This window comes from Macrobrachium nipponense, chromosome 3, assembly GCF_015104395.2.
Source record: "Macrobrachium nipponense isolate FS-2020 chromosome 3, ASM1510439v2, whole genome shotgun sequence".
Lineage (NCBI taxonomy): Eukaryota > Metazoa > Arthropoda > Malacostraca > Decapoda > Palaemonidae > Macrobrachium > Macrobrachium nipponense.
The window spans coordinates 133,131,825-133,155,164 of record NC_087202.1 but is presented as its reverse complement, the minus strand read 5'-3'; the positions used below and the strand labels follow the sequence as shown (position 1 = coordinate 133,155,164).

The following is a 23,340-nucleotide window of genomic DNA, read 5'->3' as shown; positions in this document are numbered from 1 at the left end:
GAAATGCCAATGACCAGTGGAAACCAAAGTGAAAACCCTCGGACAGGCATCCAAGTAGTCTTGCCGAGAATTGCTATCGTGTGGCTGTACAAAGGGTTGCAAGGAGGGATGCAAGTGTTACACGACATCACTGAAATGTACAGTATACAGTGTTTTATCATGTGAAAATGGTTGAATTTAGGAGTACGTACAGTATAAAATTTTAAGGAATTTCGAAGAAGACTTAACTAGCCTTAGTTGCTAAAATTCTGGTAGTAGTATAATGTATTTAAATTTAAATATTGATTTCAATTTCGTTTCACCATGGTCATGATAACACTATAGAAACTATAGTATTTTTTCTTCACAATGGAGATATTTTAGTGCCTATGGATTTTATGTATTTCTTAATGTAGGTTTACTTGTTACATTTACCACTTAACCTATCTTAGAAACAGAATTTTCAATATGCCAATTTAATATTATTTATCCATTTATTTGATTTCAAGTAATTTTAAAACTAAGAGACCTATAGTGTTTTCATGTTTTAATGAATTCCCTGACCTTAAAAACATGTTACGACACCAAACATGTTATTTTAGCTATCTTAAAAACAAAGATAGCAATTAAGGCAGCCATTTTGAAAAATGGCCCCAAAAAAAAGTGTACTCCCGTTTTTTTCAAATGTCTCCATATCTATATATTTTTAGGTTATCAAAAGGTGCCTTTGTGCAAAATGTCATGCTTGTAGCAAAAAATGCACAATCTCATCACTAAGTCGCTAGACTATAATAATGCAAGAATATGCTACTTATAACCAAAGTAAAAATTCCTGAAAAATTAATCACTAGAGAAATCGTGAGGCTGTGTTTTTACCATGCACTAACCAGAATTCAAATATAATGAACTAAAATAGTATCTGGGAAAACTGAAAATTTATAATGAGTAGTGAATGGAATGAGAGAGAGTCCTGAAGGAAATTGCTGAGGAGAACTATTAAATATGACTCAACTGGAAAGCACACCACAAGTGAGCGACTTACTATTGAGGTCCTGCCATTACCATTGTATTGACACTTATCTGCTGCAAGGATTTTAAACTGGTTATTCTCCCCAAGTGCCATGAGAATTTTCAACTGATTATTCTGTCTAGCTACCATAAAGATTTTCAATTGGTTATTCTCTGCTACCATAAAGATTTGCAGCTTGTTAATGTCTCTAACTGCCACAAGGATTTTCAATTGGTCATTCTTTCTAACTACCGCAGTGATTTTCATCTGTTAATTGCCTCTAACTGCCACTATGATTTTCAAGTGGTTATTCTCTAATTGCCACAAGGATTTCAAGTAATTATTCTTTCCCACTACCTTAAGGATTGTCAGTTGGTTAATCTTTGTAACTACCATATAGATTTTAAATTGCTTATTCTTTCTATCACAAGATTTTTATCTGGCTATTCTTTCATAACTGTCACAAGGATTTTCAACTGGTCATTCTTTCTTAACTGCCACTGGGATTTTGAACTGGTTATTCTCTTTTAACTTCCATAAGTACTATTTTGAACTGGTTATTCTCTTTTAACTTCCACAAGGATTTTGAATTGGTTATTCTCTTTTAACTTCCATAAGTATTTTGAATGGGTTATTCTCTTTTAACTGCCACAAGGATTTGGAACAAGTTATTCTTTCTAAAAATGTATATGTATTTTGTGACTAAAGACCAGTTTTTACTATGATAGCGTATTCTCTTTTAGTTGGTGCATAGTGGTGGTGATAGATACTGTATTTAGAAATTGAATTAAGATTTAAAGGGGATTTTTAATGTGTGTTTAAAGTGTTCTAACTTGAGAACCCATCTTTTATTCCAGTTCGAGTCTGCCAGACTACAGGTGACATCATGTTATCGGAGGAGAAAACTCTTGCAACAGTTTTAAAAGAAGGAAAGCAGCAACATATTAACTTTTCACCTCAGCAACCTTTGGCAACCATGTATGCTGTATTTAATGCTGTCAATGCATTACCAACTGGTGATTATATCCTTCACCACGATGTCAAAACAGAGGCCTTCATCAAACTCTTGAAGTCAACTGATGTGGAAAAGTAAGTCTGTCAACATTTTTTTTTCATTCGAGGTATCTTCAACATATAAGTGGAATCTCTACATACGAAAGTGCCTACGTACGAAAAATCCAGGTTACGAGAGCAAAGATGAAGATTTTTTGGCTTCTGTGTATGAAAATAATTCAGGTTGCGAAAGGGTGTATGTACTGTAAACCGAAATTTGCCCGGGCCGCCGCGAACAATTTTGAAACTCGCGCACCACCAACTCAGTAGACTCACCACCATCTCCCGCTCTCCCATTGGTTCCTGATGCTAGTCACCGCCGTAAGGTCCTGGTCTCCTATTGGTCAGCATGTCCCATCATGCACCTATGTAAAGGCATCCCTCAACCATTTCGTCGCAGTAGCATTATCATTCACACCAGGAATTCGCTCGTTCACATAGATTTCGTTTGTTAATGTAAATTCATGTTAGTGATTTTGCTTTCTTTGTGTATTGTAAGTTACTTTATCGTATTGTGTGTGAACTTAATGATTTACATTATTGGCCATGGGTTCCAAGAATGTTGCTGAAGTTCACGGAAAGAAGAGGATGCTTTCTATGGAGACAAAGATGGAGATAATCAATAAGTGTTAATGTTTTCTGCCATTTGTTAATGTGTTTCATAAAGTTTAACGTTAATGTTTGCTGCCGTTTTTTAATTTGTTTCGTGAAGTTAAGTGTTCATGTTTTCTGCCATTTGTCCTCCTCCTCTGTCGCCACTTTCGGACATCGCCTCACTCGAATGGTAAGGTTCCACATTTTACTACATACGTATGTACTTTTACATACAGTATTTCTTGTACCCTGTACACTAATACGTATACTTTATTTACAGGTAATCATGGTTAGGTTAGGTATTGAATGGTCCAAATTGTTGTAGGCAGTTTCCGGGTTATGACGGGGGTTCCGTTCTTGAGACGCATCGTAAGCCGAAAATCGTTGTAAGCCGAAACATTGTCAAAAATCCTAAGAAAACCTTACTTTTAATGCTTTGGGTGCATTGAAAACTATGTAAACTGCATTCTTATGGCATTTTTCATCAAAAAAACCTTCAAATATTGATTATTTTGCATTTTTGGTGTCGTATTTCATCTGCCAGATGAGCGTTGTAGGCGTCGTAACCATGGAACATGCGTCATAACCATGGAAATAATGTCTGATGAATATAATTGAAAAGCGTCGTAACCTCGGAACGTCGTAAGCCGAGACCGTCGTAACCCGGGGACTGCCTGTATTTCATTTTTATTGGTCAATTTAGCTTTATCATAAAATTTACTGTGGTGTTTTTGTAGCGCTTGGAACGAATTAGGCAATTTACATGTAAAACATAGTTCTAGATACGAAAAAATCAGGTTACAATGGCCGCTTCGGAACGGATTGACCAATAAACAATGTTTATAGGTCAATTTAGCTTTATTATAAAATATACTGTGGTGTTTTTGTAAGGCTTGGAATGAATTAGGCAATTTACATGTAAAAAATAGTTCTAGATACGAAAAAATCAGGTTATAATGGCCGCTTCGGAACCGATTAATTTTGTAACCTGAGGCACTACTGTATGAATATTTTCCTGTTTAATTTTTGTAAGCACAGGTCTCTTTTGAGTTGGATATCACTGTGGATTCTTTTACCAGTATTATTAATATGGTAAGTAGGAATATTATGTAGAAATTATTGCTGTATCAGGTGTGTCTAGTTTGTAGTAGATTTTTGTCTTTCTAACTAATGCTTTCTCACTCTTACTGTGATGTGCAAGTAAATGTCCAGTAGTCATTTCTTCATCATCTGGAAAGAATACAAGTACTACTACATAGTACAGGCGGCTCTTGGTTAGCGGCAGGGGTTCCATTCCCGGCCACCGTTACTAAGCGATTTTAAAGCCTACAGCCACCGCACACCTTTCAGAATACTAGACCAGTTAACAGCACCCTAGACCAGTCAAACGGCGTCGTAATCCCACAATGGCGCAATAAGTAAAAGTATATATTTATGCAGTATTTTACTATAGAATTTAATGTACAGTAGTACTGTACAGTACATTATAGTATTATAAATACTGTAAAGTGAAAAAAGACTAGCTTTAATCCTTTGGGTGTCTAGAGTATGTAAAGATATAATAAGGTTTTATACAGTGTACAGGTAGCTGTAGTATTCAAGTTACAATAATTCGTCTTACGATAATCCAATTTTATGAGAGACCAAATTACAATAGCCTAACTTTATCCCATCTTCTAGTTACATAAGTTCATAAACAGCAAAAGAGAATGATGAAAGTATGGTTTTAAAGTTATACTCGTTGCATAAACGTGTACAGCCTTGAACAAGTGAATGAGAAATAACTTTTTTTTTTCTAAGTACAACTGAACTGGATAACATCATCCATTTGGCTTGTATTTCAGTCATCGCTCTATAGTACACTGTTACCGTAGTTGTTATAAATGACGTTTTGTAGAATAGGACTGAGATATCTTAATGTAATAACTTTATTCGCTATAGACCAAAGAACTATATTAGATCAAAGATCAATCGGGAAATATACTGTTAAATTTAAACCTAGTTATAGCTGAAGCTGAGAAAACAGTTCAAGCTGCTAATGACCATTATCGTGCATCGGCAACAAGGATAAAACTCCAGTAAACTTATGCCATCAAACACAATTGTAGATAAAATTGAGATAAAATCATTTTAATCAAAACTACTGTGCTTGAAAGAACACAGTTTACTGCTGGTTTCACGCGATATATGATGAATAACGTAAAGTTCGTATTACGATTGTATATATGAAAATTGCGAACGGAATCATGTAATTTTTTTTACTCAATAAACATGCCGCCAACGTAATCTGTAACAAAAAAAAAAAAAAAAAAAAAAAAAAAACTAGTCCACAATCACAACGAGACATATTCAAGTCATATTTCCACCTAAAAACATGTCGTATTAGGAAAAATAACCTTGTCTCATATAAGTTAAGAATCTAGATATTTGTTTATGCTAATTAAGAGTAAGAAAATTAGCTCAGAATTGCGTTAAATATGGCAAAAAACTTGTATTTGCCATCAGCTGATTTCCAAACCAAAACATTGCCCGCTCTGCGGAATACTGGCTTAGATTTACCGTAGTATTTCATAATACAATAATATGAGAATACTTACAATATTATTGGATACAGTGAAGTAATGTATAACTTTTTAAAAGATTTATGGAAGAGATGCATATTTACTTTTTCTTCTGTGCTTATCTTAATTTTCGTCACTATGCCATCTATGCAGCAGCAGCATCTTGAGCTTGTACGGTCTTACCTCATTCTTTTTCCCGAGCAACAAAGCAAAAAATCGACCTAGTTGCACAGTTATATTTTGTACTTCTATCCCATGGAAAAACAAACAAATTGCAGTGTTGCAAAATTGAATGTATAAGCAAGTTTTGTCTTTCAATATCAATTTATGCAACAATTGTAAGTATAATTTGGTTATATAAACGTGATTCAATTATATAAATTAAAGTTTTATTATTCGGGTGCGACCAAACAACCTATTGTCTTCATCATGTGAAGGGCTGTTACAAAAACTTCAAATGGACATGTGTATACTGCCACTGTATCATATTTATGTACAAAAATTTTAAAAAATGCCCTGTAATATATTTTTCATACACATTTTAAATAGAAATGCATGAAAATGTATAACAAAAAGATGAAGTTTGATTAACAAAATGAGTTATAATTAGCTCCCAAAGTAATAAAATATAATCACGTGAAGTCTTTGTAAATGCATTTTTCGGAACAGCGGCAGAAAAGAACGAACATGAAAAAACATCTTCTGATAACGTGGAGGGCAGTTACAAAAGCTACCTTAATATGTATCATATTTATGTACAAAAATAAAAATACCCTATACGTAGTATATTCTTATACACATTTTAAACATAAAAGCATGAACATTTATAAAACCGACACATCAATCGCTAAATTTGCAATTTTTTTAAATTCTATTTTTGGAAGAGCGGCAGGCAGCAGCTCACAAAGAACGAACATGAAAAAACATCCTCCTTGATAACTGGAGGGCAGTTTCAAAAGCTGCCTTTACATCATATTCATGTGTAGAAATAAAAATACCCTTTATGTAATACATTTTCATACACATTTTAAACAAAAGCATGAACATTTATAAAATCGACACATCGATCACTAAATTTGCGCTTTTTTTAACTTGATATTTTTGGAAGAGCGGCAGGCGGTGGCTCACAAGAACGAACATGAAAAAACATCCTCTTTGATAACTGGACGGCAGTTTCAAAGGCTGCCTTTGTATCATATTTCTGTGCAGAAATAAAAATACCCTATACATAATACGTTTTCATACACATTTTAAACATAAAAGCATGAACATTTATAAATCGACACATCCATGGCTAAATTTGCACTTTTTTAACTATATTTTCGGCATAGAACAGCGTCAGAGGCATATATTTTACCCTAATACCTATGTAATAACTCTCAATAAAAATTTTTTAAATATCATTTGCATAACCTTTATGGTCTGAATGGTATTTCTACAAATGTATGTACTCGTTAGACATAACGGCGCTAGCGGTGCTGTTAACTGAAAATTGTGCCGTAAAAATATCTTAAAATACCTTATTTTTTTAATGAATATTTTTGACGACAGCTGTAAAACCGATTCGCCACCAAGCGATTCCGCCGTTAACCGCGGGCCGCTTGTATAGGGATTACTTTAGTTAAAAACTGTAGGTACAAAAATTCAGGAAGGGGAAAGATCAAGATCCAATTGGAAAACATGGGTTGTCAGGCAGAGCAGTAGTATTCTCATATTGCTGTTTCTCGCAGAGCTGTTCCCCAAGACTTGAGAAAATTCCTGAGGTTCGTTTTCTGGGACAAAATTTGTCAATTCAGGGCACTTGCTTTGTCCTGTCCACAGCTCCCCAGGTGTTCACCCATGTTCTGGCTCCCCATTGCAAAGTGGCTACATCTAGTCGGTATAAAGACTTCTCTCTACCTTGACGACTTGCTTGTTCACTCTCAGACAGAACTAAAATGTACTGAGGACATGCTAAAAGCCCTTGCTCTAGCCCAAAAAGGGCCTTCTAATAAACTTAAAAAGATTACAGTTAGTCCCTTGTCAAGAGATGGCATATTTGGGGATGAGGATCAACTCTCTAGCTTTTCGGGTTTTTTCCTCCCCCCAAAATGATCAACTCAGCCTACGAAAGATAGAGACGCTTCTCCCCTTTCAGTGTTGCTCAGTGAAGGATTGGATGAGTCTTCTTGGGACACTCTCATCCATTGAAAAATTTGTCTCTCTGGGGAGGTTGCACATGAGGAACCTGCAATTTTTCATCGGGATCAACCGGAATTGAAAGAAACACACAGATTCATTTGTGTTTCCAGTGACTGCAGCGATAAAGCTGGACCTAACATGGTGGAAATCAAGAGAAAGACTGTTGGAAGGGAAATCTCTCTTTCCTCTGAACCCCCAGATAGTGTTTTTTTCTTTTATTCAGATGCCTTAGACCTAGGTTGGGGTGCTCCCCTAGGAGACAGAGAAGTCTCAGGAGTTTGGACTGCAGAACAGAGGAACTGGCACATAAATCTAAAGGAATTAATACCCATCTTCTGGGGATTAAAAGCCTTCTCAACAGAGATACGCAACAAGGTAATAACTCCACTTGGAAAACAGAACAGCTCTGTTCTACTTAAGGAAACAAGGGGATACACACTCCTTTTACTCTGTGTGAGGCCGCAAGAACCCTGCTCTTATTGGCGCATCAGAATCATACAATGATTCTAACAAGGTTCATCCAAGGAAAGCTCAATGTGTTGGCAGATGAACTGAGCCACTGAAAGCAAGTTCTCCCTGCAGAGTGGATGTTAGATCCTCTAGTGTATCTCGATCTTTGGAAATTGTGGGGCAGACTGGTTCTGAACCTTTTTACCACTGCCCAGAACCATTGCCTCCCCCTTTATTGCTCACCAGCTCTGGATCCTTTCACATGGGCAACAGATGCAATGCTGATAGACAGGGCAGACAAGGACCTGTATGCCTTTCCTCCATTCAAGATGGTCAGAGAGGTCATCAACAAGTCCAGATCTCATCAAAACCACGATAACACTGATTGCACCTTATTGGCTAGCTCAGAAATGGTTTCCAGACCTCTTTAGACCTACTAACCAAGACTGTTACCACAAAAGAACAGTCAGCTCAGACAACCCCACTTCAGACGGTATCACCAAGGACTATCTGCTCTTGCTTTGACAACATTCAGACTGTCAGGCGACTCCTGCGGGCGAAAGGGCTTTCAAGCCCAACTGCAAGTTATTGCACAATGCAGAAGACAGTCATCAAGTAAAGTGTATCAAGCAAAGTGGGCAGTCTTTCAGCCCTGGTGTAGGTGAAATAACATTCGTTTAAAATGTCTATAGCAGAAATAGCAGATTTCTTGCTATATTCGAGATCTTCCAGTGGGTTGTCTACGTCCACCATTAAAGGATACAGAGCCAGGTTAAGCACATTATTTAAACACACAATAGTGGACCTTTCTGCCAACTACTCATAAGATCTTTTGACACTACAAAGCAGAAAGAAATTAAAGCTTTATCTTGTAACCTGGACATGGAACTTAAATGGCTTTCAGAGCCATGTTTCTAGCCTCTAAATTCTGCGTCTTTCAGAGATCTCACAAGGAAGACTTTGTTTCTGGTGGTTTTATCTGTTGCAAAAAAGAGTAAGTGAGCTGCATGCAATGGATAACAAAGTTTGACTTTCCTAGGAAGATGCTGTGTTCATGCATCCTAGGTTTCCCTCCAAGCTGTGGCCTTGTTCTTTCACAATTAAAAATCTTACAGACTCAGTAGGTCCAGGAGAAGAGAAGAGGACCTTATGTCCAGTCAGAGCCTTGAAGTATCATCTTCATCATACGGAGAAGATTCGTACCTGGTACTTCTGATCACCCATGCTGTTCAGTTTAAAACCCTTCACAACCTCTTTTCAAAGATGCCTTGGCATTTTTTCTGAGGAACCTCATAGTAGAAGTTCACTCACTGATTAATGAAACTGTCCTTAATTCTGTGAGAGTGAAAGCACATGACATGAAAGCTGTTGCTGCTTCACTCACTTTTAAATGTAACCTTTCTCTGATGTCGATAGTTCAAGCTGCATTTTGGAAATGCAAGTCAGTTTTTGTGTCCCTTTATCTATGGGATATCGAGACTGTTTACAAGAATTGCAGTACAGTGGACCCCCCCATATTCACATTCTCCGGATTCGCGGACTCACGCATTCACGGATTTCTCTCTGGAACATTACCCCCCCATTATTTGCAGAAAATTTGAGTTTTTTATGAGAAATATCCACAAATTCCTGTATTTTTATCAATTTCATCATGAAAAGCATTTTTGTGATAAAACTATTAAAAAACCAGGTATAACAATTTTTAGTGGGTTTTTCTTGAGTTTAACCAACAAAATAGGAGCTTTTAAGCATTTTTATAAGGGTTCCAACTAGTATTCGCTGGTTCTAAATATTCGTGGGGGGTGGGTGACTGGTCTGGGGGAACCACTCTACCTTGGGTCCATTTTTAGTTGCTGGCACGGTGTTTGGTGAGCATGTATGGGAAGTAATTTCTTCCTGCCCTTTGTTCTCTTTGCCTTAATGAAGGTTGTTGAGTTACAAGGGAAGCCCAGGGGTAGTAGTTACTTGGAATACCCACCATTTCTTTTTATTGGTTGGGTGTTAGTTTTTAATGTTTGGTTTTGGCGACTACTTTAGCTTACTCTGGTTTTTTTCGATGTGTTATGGTACTGAGCCTTGGGCAGGGCATTGTGTTTTTAGACCTTGCTAGCCACTGCATTTCCTTAGCTGCAATGGATCCCACTGTAGTAGAAGACGATACTTGGCTATACTGCCACGTTTCTACTAGTTCAGATGAGTGCCATCCACAAGCAGTAGGGTAATTATCTGCAGCAGCTCTCCTAACAGGTAAGGAACCGACAAGTATTTTAACTAAAAGCAACTTTTTCCTTTTTTTTTCATTTAATTCCTGAAAAGGAATTGAGGACTAGTGTATCCATGTATCCCACTGCCTACAATGTGGGATTTAGATATGTAATTACTACGTAGTAAGTTGCATACATAAAAATGATATTTTTATGATAAAATGAGGTTTTATGTATACTTACCAAGTAAAGTAATTACATAATCAAAGCCCTTCCACCTCCCCTCACATGGAGGTGAAGGGCATAAACAATTGATTTGTGGCAAATTTTCAAAATTTTGGCTGCTGACGGATAGTGAAACTATATCAGTGTAATTACTTGGTAAGTATACTCATAAAATCTCATTTTATCTTAAAAATATAATTTTTCTTTGCTCACAGTATTACCTGGTATTATGTAATTTTCTCTACTCACAGGAAGCACCCCCATGTGTGTTCAATTTGCTGGTTTTCTATGCCAGGATCTTGTCGGTGCAGTGAACAGCATATAAAAATGGGAAGAAGAAATGTTTCCTGAGCTATGTTTAAATCAGTTTTCTTTTTCGGGATACTACAAGCCTCTGGTGTTGGGGCTGTGCTGATAATCCTGATGTTGATAATGGTGTCATAAGTGACTGTGTTGTTGTTGTGCATGTTTCTCATATGGATACTTTTGCCACTTTTTTGAGCATTGAAGGAGATCCTCTTTGTCAGGTGCATTGTCTTCATCCCAGTATAGGAGCCAGGGTATCCACTGATAAGACATTTACGGTATATTGTTAGATGACATTTTTTATTTAGAAAGGGTCCTGTATAGGAAGGTCAGGCTTACTTTCAGGATTAAATCTTTTGTCTTTTTGTTTTTGGTTGAAAATTACTAAATTAATTTTCTGTTGGCTGCTAGTCAGGGATATTGTTAGTAATGATATTTGCAAGGTCTCATTGTTCCTCTAATGAGTTTGTAATGCATCCTTTTTTATAGTAGAGGTTGATGGTCTCCTCCCTGCACTTTGATTGTTGTTGCTTACCACTGTACCACTGGTTCAGCATGTTGTTAACTTCTCTGTCAATTTGGGAGAAAGTCGGATTCTTTGATGATCTGCTAAGAAGAACAGTGAGAAAGGGCTCTCTTGTAGCCATAGGATTGCCATTGGGTATACTTTTTGTGAATTTTTTTATGCGTATGATCGAGGCATGTTTCCTCCTGATCCAGAAGCAGTCTATATAAGGGATTTTGACGTAAGGAAAAATCTATTTCTGGGCGATTGGCTCGTGTCGCCAGCGAAATATCCTTTAATCTATTATTTCTAGGGTAAATGTACTAACACATACCAGAGAATAAATAAAATAAAGAAAAAGGTCAGTATAACTGACTCGCTCACCCTCCAAGAGGGTGTCGGTATGAACACACTAGGCGAGTGAGACCACTACCACGAGCCAAATGCCAATAGAAATCTCCCACTACAAAAACCCTCCATGAGGGGAGCCGACCCACAGAGTGAGCAGCTCGTACTACTACTACTCCATCCCATGCTGCCGACTGCTGCGCCTCTGGTGGCCATCCTGAAGTTAGCAGACAATCTTGGGCGAAGGGATGGGTAGGGTGGGATTTCGCTGGCGACACGAGCCAATCGCCCAGAAATAGATTTTTCCTTACGTCAAAATCCCTTTTCTGGGCTCAGCTCGTGTCGCTGCGCGAAATCGTACCAGAGAATAGCACAAGATTGTAAACAAAAGTAATAAAATAAATCAGAATAGGTCTCAAATAAAAGACAAAATAAATATAAAAAGAATATAATTGCTAAAAAGATACATATACACAGTGATACAAAAATAGAAATATGCTTAAATTACACTTAATTCTAATCATGTTTCTTAACATAAGGTAATTTACATATATCAGAGGTAAAATGGCTTACATGTATCAAAATGGTATCTGTGTAAAGGCATGTATCAAAAATATTATAGCAATTAATATAATCAAATGAACAAATTAATCAACAATGATAATATATAAAGGAATGTATATGACTTAATATACAAAAACCCGTAACCATTATAAATAAGATGTATCCCCTAGCATAAAAATAAGGGTAAAACATCCATGAGATTAATATCTATAATCATCTGTGAGTGTCCCTAGCAAAAAAATAAGGGGCACCCACTACACCATCATAAAAGCAGCTAAGACACAAGGTGAATGTAAATGAACAAGGCAGGAATAGACGAACTGTTGGGTGAGGCAGGTAGAAAGGAGGACTGAATCTTCTACTACAGATTAGCTAGAGTCAGGGGAAACTATGTTACCCGCTGCTACTGCTGAAAATTTCAGAGCTTCCAAGGACTTAAGGTAATGACGTTTGAACACTGTCGGCGATTTCCATCCGGTATACTTTTTCAACTCATCGAGTTCATATGTTGGAAATAATTAATTGAGGTGGCTACTGCCCTGACATCATGTGCTTTCGGGAAAGAGTCAGGATTGGCTTGCTTAATAAAGTACAGGATTTGTTGCCTGATGCCTTTAATGGATAAAGTTCCACCTTTTTCCCTCTTAAAGAGGGACCCCGATGAGGATGAGGAGGTCCTGGACAGAAAGGCTCGTAAGGTTGAAAACTGGGCAAAGAGATACATCTTGTGGAAGGGGTAGTACTTCCAAGGTTCCCACCTCATCAAAGGATCTTCATTCTTTGCTAAAAAGCTACGTTCCGGAGAAAGTAGGACTTCCCCTGTGGGAAGGAATTGAATATGATCCGGATCCTCTGGATAAAGCCGACAGTTCTGAAATTCTTGCTCCTGAAGCTAAGCTTAATAAAATAGGGTTTTTCTTAAGAGCATTATAAACGAGCATGTGTCATTATCGGTTTCTGAAGCCAGTTTTAGAACATCGTTTAAGAACCATGAAACTGACGTAGGCCTTACAGAAGGTCTAAGTCTAGCACATGCCTTAGGAATAGACGAGAAGTAGGAATCCGTCAAGTCTATGTTGAACCCAAATTGAAAATATCTTTTTCAAGGCTGACTTGTTTGTCGTAATCGTGCTAGCTGCTAAACCTTTTTCAAATAAGGATCTGAAAAAGGATATAGCTGAATTAACTGTCATGATTCTAATATCTGATTCTCTCAGGAAGATTGCTAACTTTTTGACAGCAGCATCATACTGTCTCAAAGTTGAATCCCTTTTATCGGATTCCAAGAAGAAGAGAATATTCTGAGGGTCAATATTCGCATCTCTTTTTGCCGCAAACTTCATGAATCCATAAAGTTAGGGTTTTGAGAAATCCCTAGGAAGGAACGCGAACACAGTCTTCGTTGTTTGTACTGACTGGGAGGAGCCCTGGGATTGGGGATCCGAAAGAGGACGAAGGCCCAGTTCCAGAATTAGGGGATACCAAATTGCTCTTCGGCCAGTCTGGGCTACTAGAGCCACTTGACCCTTGAATGTCCTGAGTTTGTTTAAAACTTTCATGAGAGATTCACTGGAGGGAAGACATAAATCTTCTTCCAGTTGTTCCAGTCTAGAGCCAGGGCGTCCGTGGCATAGGCCAGAGGGTCCAGTTTTGGGGGCTACATAACACGGCAGTTTGTTGGTTCGCCTTGAGATGCGAAGAGATCCCACCTGTAGCCCTGGAACTCTTTGAAGGATCCATTGGAACGAACTGTTGTCCAGTGACCATTCCGACTCTAGGGGCACTCAGGTCGGGATAGCGCGTCTTGCTATTGACGTTTCTCACTCCAGCTTATGTTGCGTGGAGGAGAGATGCCAACTGAAGCTTGTCTGCCAGGGAGAAGATGGCTACCATGACATGATTTAGATGACGTGATTGGAGCCTCCTCTGTTTATACAATGTACTACCACTGCGCTGTCCAGAACTAGCTTTATGTGGGAGTACTTTGGTGGGCGCAACCTTTTTAGAGTCAAGAACACTGCCATTGCCTCCAGTAACGTTTTATATGGAACTGACGGAACTGAGGTGACCAAGTTCCTTGAACCTTTTTGACCTGGGAATACCCTCCCCAACCGCTTAAGGACGCGTCTGTGTGGATGGTGATCCCTGGTGGAGGGAACTGAAGGGGTACTGACACTGACAAATTCTTGACTTTCGCCCACGGCCGAAGTCGATTCTTTAGAATCAGAGGGACTGAGGATAGTTTGTCCCTGGACCTGACATTTGCTCGTGAGCGCCAGATTCTGGTTAGGTCTTTCAGTTTGGCTTTCATTAAGACGTTCGTCACTGATGCAAACTGGAGAGAACCCCAGGATCCTTTTCCTGAGTCCTCCTTGACGCCAGTTTGTGACTTAGAAATTGCTTGACTGACTTCGCTATTTCTTTCCTTTTGGTTGATGGAATCGACAGAGTATGGGAGGATAGATTCCATTGAATGCCCAGCCACTGAAAGTTTGACTCTGGAGTGAGTCTTGACTTGGTCCTGTTTTATCTGAAGCCTAGATATTCCAGGAACTGAATCACTTTCAGTGTAGCTCTGTTGCATTCCTCGACTGTTGAAGCCCAGATCAACCAATCGTCGAGAATACGCTACTACCATAATCCCTTGTGTCCTGAGTTGTTGCACTACCACTTCCGCTAGCTTCGTGAACACCCTGGGTGCCACGTTGAGTCCGAAGGGAACTACCTTGAAGGAGAATGTCTGGTCTCCTATCTTGAAACCCAGATACGGACGGAAGTGTCTTGCAATAGGGATATGATAGTAGGCGTCTGTAAGATCGATAGAGGTGGTGACGGCCCCAAGGGGGAAGTAAGGTCCGCACCTGCGAGATCGTGAGCATCTTGAACTTGTCGCAGCGGATGGCTAAGTTTAAGCGGGACAAGTCTAAGATTACCCTTCTTTTTTGTGAGCCTTTCTTTGGCACGCTGAACAAGCGACCTTGAAATTTTAATCTCTTGACTCTCGCTATAGCTCCTTTCTGAAGGAGGTCCTCCGCGTACTCTGTCAATTCCTTGGAAGGAAGTTGACGGAAAGGTCTGGATGGAAGGTGGGTTTCGTCAACCAGCTCCAACCCAGGCCTTTTGACACTATGCTCTGAGCCCATTCGCTGAAGTTCCACCGGTGGCGAAAGTGAAACAGCCTCCCTCCTACCTGAAGTTCTTCATTGGGTTCTGGTAACCGCCTCGGCCTCCTCTGAAGTGCTTTCCCCTATTAAAGGGGCCTCCCGATCCTCTCCCACGAAAGGAACGCTTACCTCTGCCTCCCTACCCGAGCGGTCATACTTCTGTGAAGCTTGACTCTCGAAGGCTTGATTGTAACGCTGGAGAGATGGCGTAAGAGGTGGAGGGCTGAGGCTGAGGGGATATCACATAAATTGGCTGTGATTGAGCTTTAGAAGTGAAGGTTTGGGGCTGTTTGCACTAGGGCACCGCTGGAACTTGCTGAGGAAAGCGTGGCTGCTTTTTCTGGTAAGGTTGGAAACGCCTGGGTTTCCTCTGTCCCTTACCTTTAGCTGTTAGGTCTTGCCTCCTCTTAGCCGTAAGGCCCCAACGGTCCTTAAGGCTCTGGTTCAGCCTCGTAGCCTCTGACTGGACTTCCTTCACCATAGCTTCTGGGAAGAGATCTGCTCCCCAGATGTTAGACGAGAGTAACCTATTCGGCTCATGCCGAATGGTTGCCTCTTGTAGGACTGCTTCCTACAATTCGTTCTAGCAGTGGCAAACTCAAACATATCTGACTGTACCGTTTGAGTCAGGGATTTGGTCATGAGCTTAAAAAGCGGTCTGAGCCATAGGCTATGGTTGCTACCTCGGTCATAGCCATAGAGTTAATTGATCTGGCTAATCGCGATTTCGCGTCAAATTCAGCCTGAATAAGGCCTATCTGGGGAGCCTGGGTAGCTTTTCACCAAACTGCTCCATAGCACAGTCCGGTTTGAGTTTGCCAGCTGAGAAGGTGTTCGGCAAGTCTTCCCACAATTCTCCGGCTGAGGGGAGTAACGGAGATGTGGGATCTGCTTCCTTCAATTGAGGTATGGGTTCCCCCTTCTGGGCCGCTGGGATGGTAGACCTCGCGATCTTTGTCAGGAACCGGGAGCGGGGTACTCTCATCCATTGTGAAAATGGTAAAGGGACTCTTAAAAGGTTGTATCTTGGTATAGAACAATCCATGTCCTCTAAACACCTGAGCCATTCTCTCTGAGCCTGGTCTCGTGAATAGAGGACTGTCTCCTTTGGTACCCTATCATCCCGAACCATGGCTGAAGCTGTGAGCCTTGCGTAGCCTATGAACGGAGGCTGGAGGTCTTCCGGGTAGAACTCGAAGTCCTCTATCCTTCGAGTTCCAAATTCCGGTATAGAAATGAGACCGTCTTGGAAGGGGGCGTATGACGCTACTCTCCATGGGTTGTTCATCGAGAACGGATGGTAGCGAGTCATACGGAGGAAGCTGAGTTCCACTCGTATTGGAAAAGTGGAGGAGAGGCTAGAGGGGCTTCTCTCAGTCCGGCTATAATGGAGTCTTGGGAAGTAATCCTATCCGACAATCGAGAGATCATTTGTTCCATGCTACTCTTTAGGGACCCAACCAGGTCGCCCACCTGTTGCAACAGGCCAGCATTGGAGTCCAAGGCCGGAGCTGCTGCGGAGGTGGATGGGGTGGCTCTGAATCGGAACCAAGGGTAGCGGAACTGGTGACTCTGCCGGAGTGCGAGATCTCTCTCTGGAGATTTACTCCTCGAGGACTTAGAGCCGGAGCTAGAAGCTTTAGACCTGTCTGCTCCGGGATTCCAGCCGGAGACTTACGCGAGGAGGATGAAGCCGAAGTCGTCTTCTTAGACGACGACGACGTCTTAGTCAAGGATTTCACTGCTTGACCCTTGACCTTAGGTCTAACCGAAGCGTCAGGAGGAGTATACAATTCATCACCTGTAAAGCCTTGGAAGGATTGGGAGAGGTTGCAGGAGTAGGAAGGAAAACCAGTTACGCCCAAGGGTGACCCTTGGGTGTCCACCTTACCTACCTCGACCAACAGGTCGTCTACACCTACCATAGGTTCCACATTAATATCTAAAGTCGCGACGTCCGTGGAGATATCCTGGTCTTGGTCAGTTAATGAGGCAGCCAGCTGTTGTTGGATGAAGGCGATAGTCGGGGCCGCCTCTACTGGGTCGACGTATCCTGTCGCCTTGCCTCCGGGGAAGATTAATACCGCCAAACCGCTTCTCTAGGATGTAGGGCATACCCTTGGCGGCGTTCTTCCCAAAACCGCCGACCCAGGCCCGCAGGGTTGCCAGTGCGGTATCCCTCACTGCCGGCGCTGGAAGAGAGGGCGTAGATTAGATTTAAGAATCACTTTAAAACTAAAACTTAAAGTATAACTTAAACTTAGATGCCTTAAGTTAAAGTGAATGATGAAAACTTAAGCACTAAAACAGAAGCGGAGCAGCTACCGGAGATGGAATACTTACCCCGTCTAAAAGCTGGCTCACCAGAATCGTAACATATGGTACACGTCTCATGGTACCAGACCTGGATGTCCCCGTGCGGAGTCGCGGCATGGAGCATGGGACCCGGGCAAACTTGGTGTCACAGGGTCCTGAAGTGTGGCGGCGCACCATCCCGGATGCTCACAGTTGGTGGCCTGTAAGTGGGAAGACACATGAGTATCTTAAAGAATATCACTTACAGGCTAAAGGACAGAAGAACTCCGTTGCATGCCGGAGCTCGGAAAAAATTTGGGCATAACCCCTCCCTGCTTCGCCTGAAATAGGCTATAAAATCCCGGAGAGATCCGGTAAGACATGTAAGGGAGGGGGGGATGGTTTAAGGTACTTAAAGATAAAACTTATAGTTAATCTAATAACACTTAAACCTAAAACTCAAACGAACCGGGACCAAGTCCAGTGCGTAGCGGAGTGTAGAAATCAGCAATACGGTTAAGGTTAGCAGGGACCCACTGTATGTTCCGGTCCACTCTACTGGGTGGACTAACATCTTTCCGCTGGATGCCAGGACTCCGATCAGGAAAGGAGCCCTAGTAAGGTGGGAAAGAGCGAGAAGACATACAGGCTCGAGCTAGCACGGAGCGACAAGGTAGCAACGGAGGGTGGGGGGAAAAGGCCAGTACCCCCACCACGTTACCACCCGGCCGAGGACCGAGAAGCCGGAGAGGTCGAGTCCAGTCTGGGTCTGTCCCGTCTCCCTTAGCCCCTCCGCCTGGGGGGAGAGAGGGAGGCAACCCAGGCTCGGGCTCGGGTATTGGTGGAGCGAGCGATGGGGCAGACCGACCCACCCTCCCCCGACTCTATGGAAGAGCGGGAGGGGGGGAAGGTGACTGGGCAGGCGTCTGGCTGTCTCGTGATCACGTAGTGACCACGAGGCGGTAAGACCAAAACAAGACAACTAAGCCTAGGACAAACCAACTGATCAGAGAGATGCTATCGGGAAGCAACTGAACTGAAAAGCAGTAGCATATAGGCCCCACTGGGCCAAAAACAACTGATCAGAGAGATGCTATAGGGAAGCAAACCGAACTGATGAGCGTAGTATAGGCTCAATGAGCCAGGACCTAGGCTAAGCCAGACGCCTAACTAACCTAACTATAACAAAATACATAGTATAATTAAATAAAAATAAAAGAAAGAAAGCAATATAGTAGGAGAAAAAATCCAGGAGTGTACGACTAACCCGAAGGTAAGTCTACCACTCAAAGCTAGTCAGAGGCCGATACTAAGAGCCGGGACTAGGGTCTGGATAGAAGAAGCCTACATAAGGTAAAAGACATGCATGCATGACAACCTGAGTAGACAGTACCCTTCAAGTAAAACGGATAATTAATATAGAGCGTACATAGATAAGGGGATGTTCTAGGTATGGGAGACCAAGAACGAACCCACCACGAGGCAGAACCATGCTGCCATGCTTCCGACCCAGAGTTCGTATTTATACCTAAAAAAACGGCAAATACTGTCTCAGGGGAGGCCGGAAAAAACCAACTTAAACCATAAATACTGAGTAGTCTTAACTTAGCTGCTGCGATAGCTGCACGCTCCATTATAGATAAATCCAACGAAAGGGCACAAAAAAACACAGAGAGAAAAATAGCACGTGACTCGTGTGCGCTAACTGAAAAGGATGACCACCAGAGGCGCAGCAGTCGGCAGCATGGGATGGAGTAGTAGTAGTACGAGCTGCTCACTCTGTGGGTCGGCTCCCCTCATGGAGGGTTTTTGTAGTGGGAGATTTCTATTGGCATTTGGCTCGTGGTAGTGGTCTCACTCGCCTAGTGTTCATACCGACACCCTCTTGGAGGGTGAGCGAGTCAGTTATACTGACCTTTTTCTTTATTTTATTTATTCTCTGGTATGTGTTAGTACATTTACCCTAGAAATAATAGATTAAAGGATATTTCGCGCAGCGACACGAGCTGAGCCCAGAAATGGAAAGTACATTTGTTAAGGTCAACCAAGATCAAGAAGTGGAGCAACCTTGCCACATGTTTGAAAACAGTCAAAATCAGCAACAGTGGGTACCTCCCCACCCAGGACGTATTGGTTACTCAAGCAAAGGAAGGATTCAAAACTATGATACTATGATACACACTAAATTGACCAATTGTGGGGCTACCTAATTTGTGTATATACTCATGTATCATTTGATCTCGTGTATTATGCTATTCCTAACAATTTGTCCCAAAACAACAATTTCATCAGAGTATCATTTACAAAAGTACAATTGGCTATTACATTTGTATTTAAGATAAAGTAATGTCAATGAATCTGATATTTTACTTACTGAATCCATTTTGTACTTATGTTATTATCATGTTATATCATCATCATAATACTGCATGTATGAAAAAATGGCTAGGCAAATGTCTATGTTCTCAGAATCAACTGTTTGAGCCTAATACTGAAAAAATTAGGAGAATAATTTTTTAGTTGCTAAAAGAAACTGTGTAATGTATTACTTGAATTATTATTTTAGTTTTGAAAGTAAAATGGATATTCAAAGGTAAAGTAATATACTGGGTTAAAATAAAAGCCCTCACAATTGCAAAACTGTTGTTTCCCAGTTCATTAGCTTGTTATACTCGATGTTGTTTATGTCAGTTTTTTGGTAAGTGGTTGTTGATTATAAGAGATGGTTATGAATCATTGCATATGCCATAAGTTTGGGAATTTTGTTTGAAAGCCTAGGCTAGTACAATCTAAAGTAGATTACAGTAATACAGTGGTGTCCAATGTACAAAGTTCATGTTACACATAAATTATATTGAACTAGGATTTTGAGAGAACTACAGTGCCCCACTGTTTTTAAGCATTTCACACTTATGCATTTCATTGTGTTGTGGATTTTTTAGAGCACATTATTCACTTGTCCACAAGGGAAATTTCACTAATTTGTGGATTTTTTCATTGGTCTGTATCTCTAAAATTATCACTAATTCATTTTTTTCCATAGAGCAACACTGTATTCACTAATTATGTATTTTTTCTTTAAAACATTTATAATAGAGAGAGAGAGAGAGAGAGAGAGAGAGAGAGAGAGAGAGAGAGAGAGAGAGAGAGCACTGTGGGTTTTACATCCAAATGTAAGCAGTGTATAAGTGGGTTCTGTAAATTAAATAATGTTTCATTGATATTTTGCTATTATTTCATTAAAGAGTATATTTAAAGTACTGCTGTTAAAGGCAATTGAAAGTGTTTATAGTGCATCAAAACACAGTACCTTGCTGGGGATGAGAATTCAAAGACATTTAAGCTATAGCTGGGAGGAGAATGTATTTTTATAAATATTTTTATGGTGATTAGAGATGAAACATCAACAGTGATAAAATATTCTCTTGTGTACTATTATAATATGTGTGATAATTATAATCAACTAAACTTGTAATGAAATGTGATATAATACATATCAGACAAAACAAAAAATATGGTAACACTACCTCCAAGATCTTTTGTGAACTGATTTATTTATTTTTGTTTTTTATGTATACAGGCGGTCCCCGGGTTACGACGGGGGTTCCGTTCTTGAGATGCGTCGTAAGCTGAAACATCGTCAAAAATCCTAAGAAACCTTACTTTTAATGCATTGGGTGCATGGAAAACTATGTAAACTGCATCTTATGGCATTTTTCATCAAAAAAATCTTCAAATATTGATTATTTTGCATTTTTGGTGTCATATTTTCATCTCCCAGATGAGCGTTGTAGGCGTCGTAACCCTGGAACATGCGTCGTAACCCTGGAAATAACGTCTATTGACAAGCATCGTAACCTCGGAACGTCGTAAGCCGACACCGTCGTAACCCGGGGACTGCCTGTATATGGCATAGTAATTGACATTTTCATTAAAGGATTTGTACAGTTCAGTACTGATATATTAGAGAGAGAGAGAGAGAGAGAGAGAGAGAGAGAGAGAGAGAGAGAGAGAGAGAGAGAGAGAGAGAGAGAGAGAGAGAGAGAGAGAGAGAGATCATACTTAAGCTTATTCTGGGCCCACTTGTCATTCCAGGGTGGGCCTCAAAATGAGCTTAACAAGTTTATGATTTCACTCACCTTCTTACATGGATTTTGTGGTATTCTCAAGCACATGTTCCTTCATACTACATTGGATATTGTCTAGATATTTTGCATTAATATTAACATTTGAAAATTAATAAATCATTTGAAAATAAAATGCAAATAAAGTAATTAGTGAATACATTTTGCTGTATGAAAAAATTTGCAAATTAGTGTAATTTTTCCATAAAAATCCTCAACAAATTGAAATGCAGAAATTTGAAATATGCAAAAAACAGGGGTGGTGGGGGGGGGGGGGGGGGGGGGGGGCAGGGGAGCCCACTGTAATAGTTCTATTTTCAGTGGTGAGGTGGTAGAAGTTATATTTTGGGTTACTACATTGCTTTATAACTGAATGAAAGTAGTTCTAATACTACATTCAAACACATCTGTGTGTTTAATATTAGGGATGTACTGCTAAACTGATTATAGGCAGTCCCCGTTTACTGGTTTTATGCCACTTGTCTAATGACGCCTTTAACTGGATTTTCAGCTCTGATCTCCATATACGTAGTGACACTGATCTCCCGTTTACGGTGTCATCAAGTGGGTTATTAGTGCTATTACTGCCAATTTTGAGTTAGTGGTATTTGGCTGGGAACGGAACTCCCACCGTTAACCGGGAGCTGCCTGTAGTATTGGGTTTGCAGTAAGAGGAGTTCAGTGAAATCATATGTCTGACAACACCTGGGAAAAAAGTGTAGTGTCTGGTGAAAAATGACAATTAACCCAGAAAGCACTGAAGGAAAGGATGACATGAAAATGAAAATTTAATTTTTTTTGTCTGTGTTTGTGTCTGTCATGGAGTAGCAGTTTGACCTCAATTAAACCTTTCCGGAGTGACATAGTGTGTAAATTTTGTCTGGGTCTGTCAGGCGGTTTGGATTTCTATAATCCAAAGAAATATACAAACATTTGCTTTTATATATTCATATAGATAATAATGTAACCTGTTTGCATGTATATTGGTTGAAAATATAGTAATACTTACCATTAGGTATTTTGCATTGTAAAATGTGTAGAAAACAAAAGAAGACCTGAAAATTTTCCATGGTTTTATGTTATTACAAGGAAAAGTCTTGGGAGTTTCTCTTTTATTTAAATTATAATACTATATCCAAACTAATGACTGAGTAGTAAGTTTGCTTCTCTAATGTGAATTTGGAAGCCATGCTTTTAGGGATACTTTGCTATGCATAAGTTATTACCCCACATGTTATTATGTTAAATATGCATTAAGGTAGCTAAATTTAATGTCAATAATGTCCTTTCAGAGAGATGAGTGTCCAGAATTTTGATTTTCATGCAGCCTATTCTTCTGCATCTGTATACACTCGAACCCATGCCAAACCTCCTTGGATCGCTCTTGATACACACAAACTAACAGCTTTCCACTTGAAGCATTATAAAATACCTGGAACTTTTCCAATGGATAACCGTATGTATAGTAATTGTTGGTTGTTTTATTGTTACAGTGCTTTAGTATTTCTGATATACTGAAGTGAAGTTAGTAACTGTTTAGTTTTGTATCAGACTAGCATTACAACACAAAGGTCATTAAAACCTTGGAAGTTGAGCTGACCTTGGTGGATCACAGCATGGAAGATATGAACAAGATATGAATGATAAGTTTTGAATGCAGCTGTTCCTTTGAGTTAATTTTAGGGAATAAAGGGAGTCAAAATGGTGGAGATACAATATATGTACACACACTTCCCAGTTTTGATCCATTATTTTCTTAGTTTTGCTGGGATTATTTC

At 40.1% G+C, this 23,340-nt stretch overlaps 1 protein-coding gene across 1 annotated transcript in view; it reads left to right on the top strand.

Annotated features, from left to right (window-relative positions):
• The window catches only part of LOC135222065 (little elongation complex subunit 2-like), a 211,647-nt gene extending 188,552 nt beyond the window's left edge, over positions 1–23,095 (top strand). Inside the window, exons 9-10 of the mRNA XM_064260216.1 lie at positions 1,846–2,077; positions 22,855–23,095. Of these exons, the coding sequence (XP_064116286.1) occupies positions 1,846–2,077; positions 22,855–23,080 (458 nt within the window). The 3' untranslated portion in view covers positions 23,081–23,095. The remainder of the gene's footprint in view (positions 1–1,845; positions 2,078–22,854) is intronic.
• The last annotated feature ends 245 nt before the right edge of the window (positions 23,096–23,340 follow it).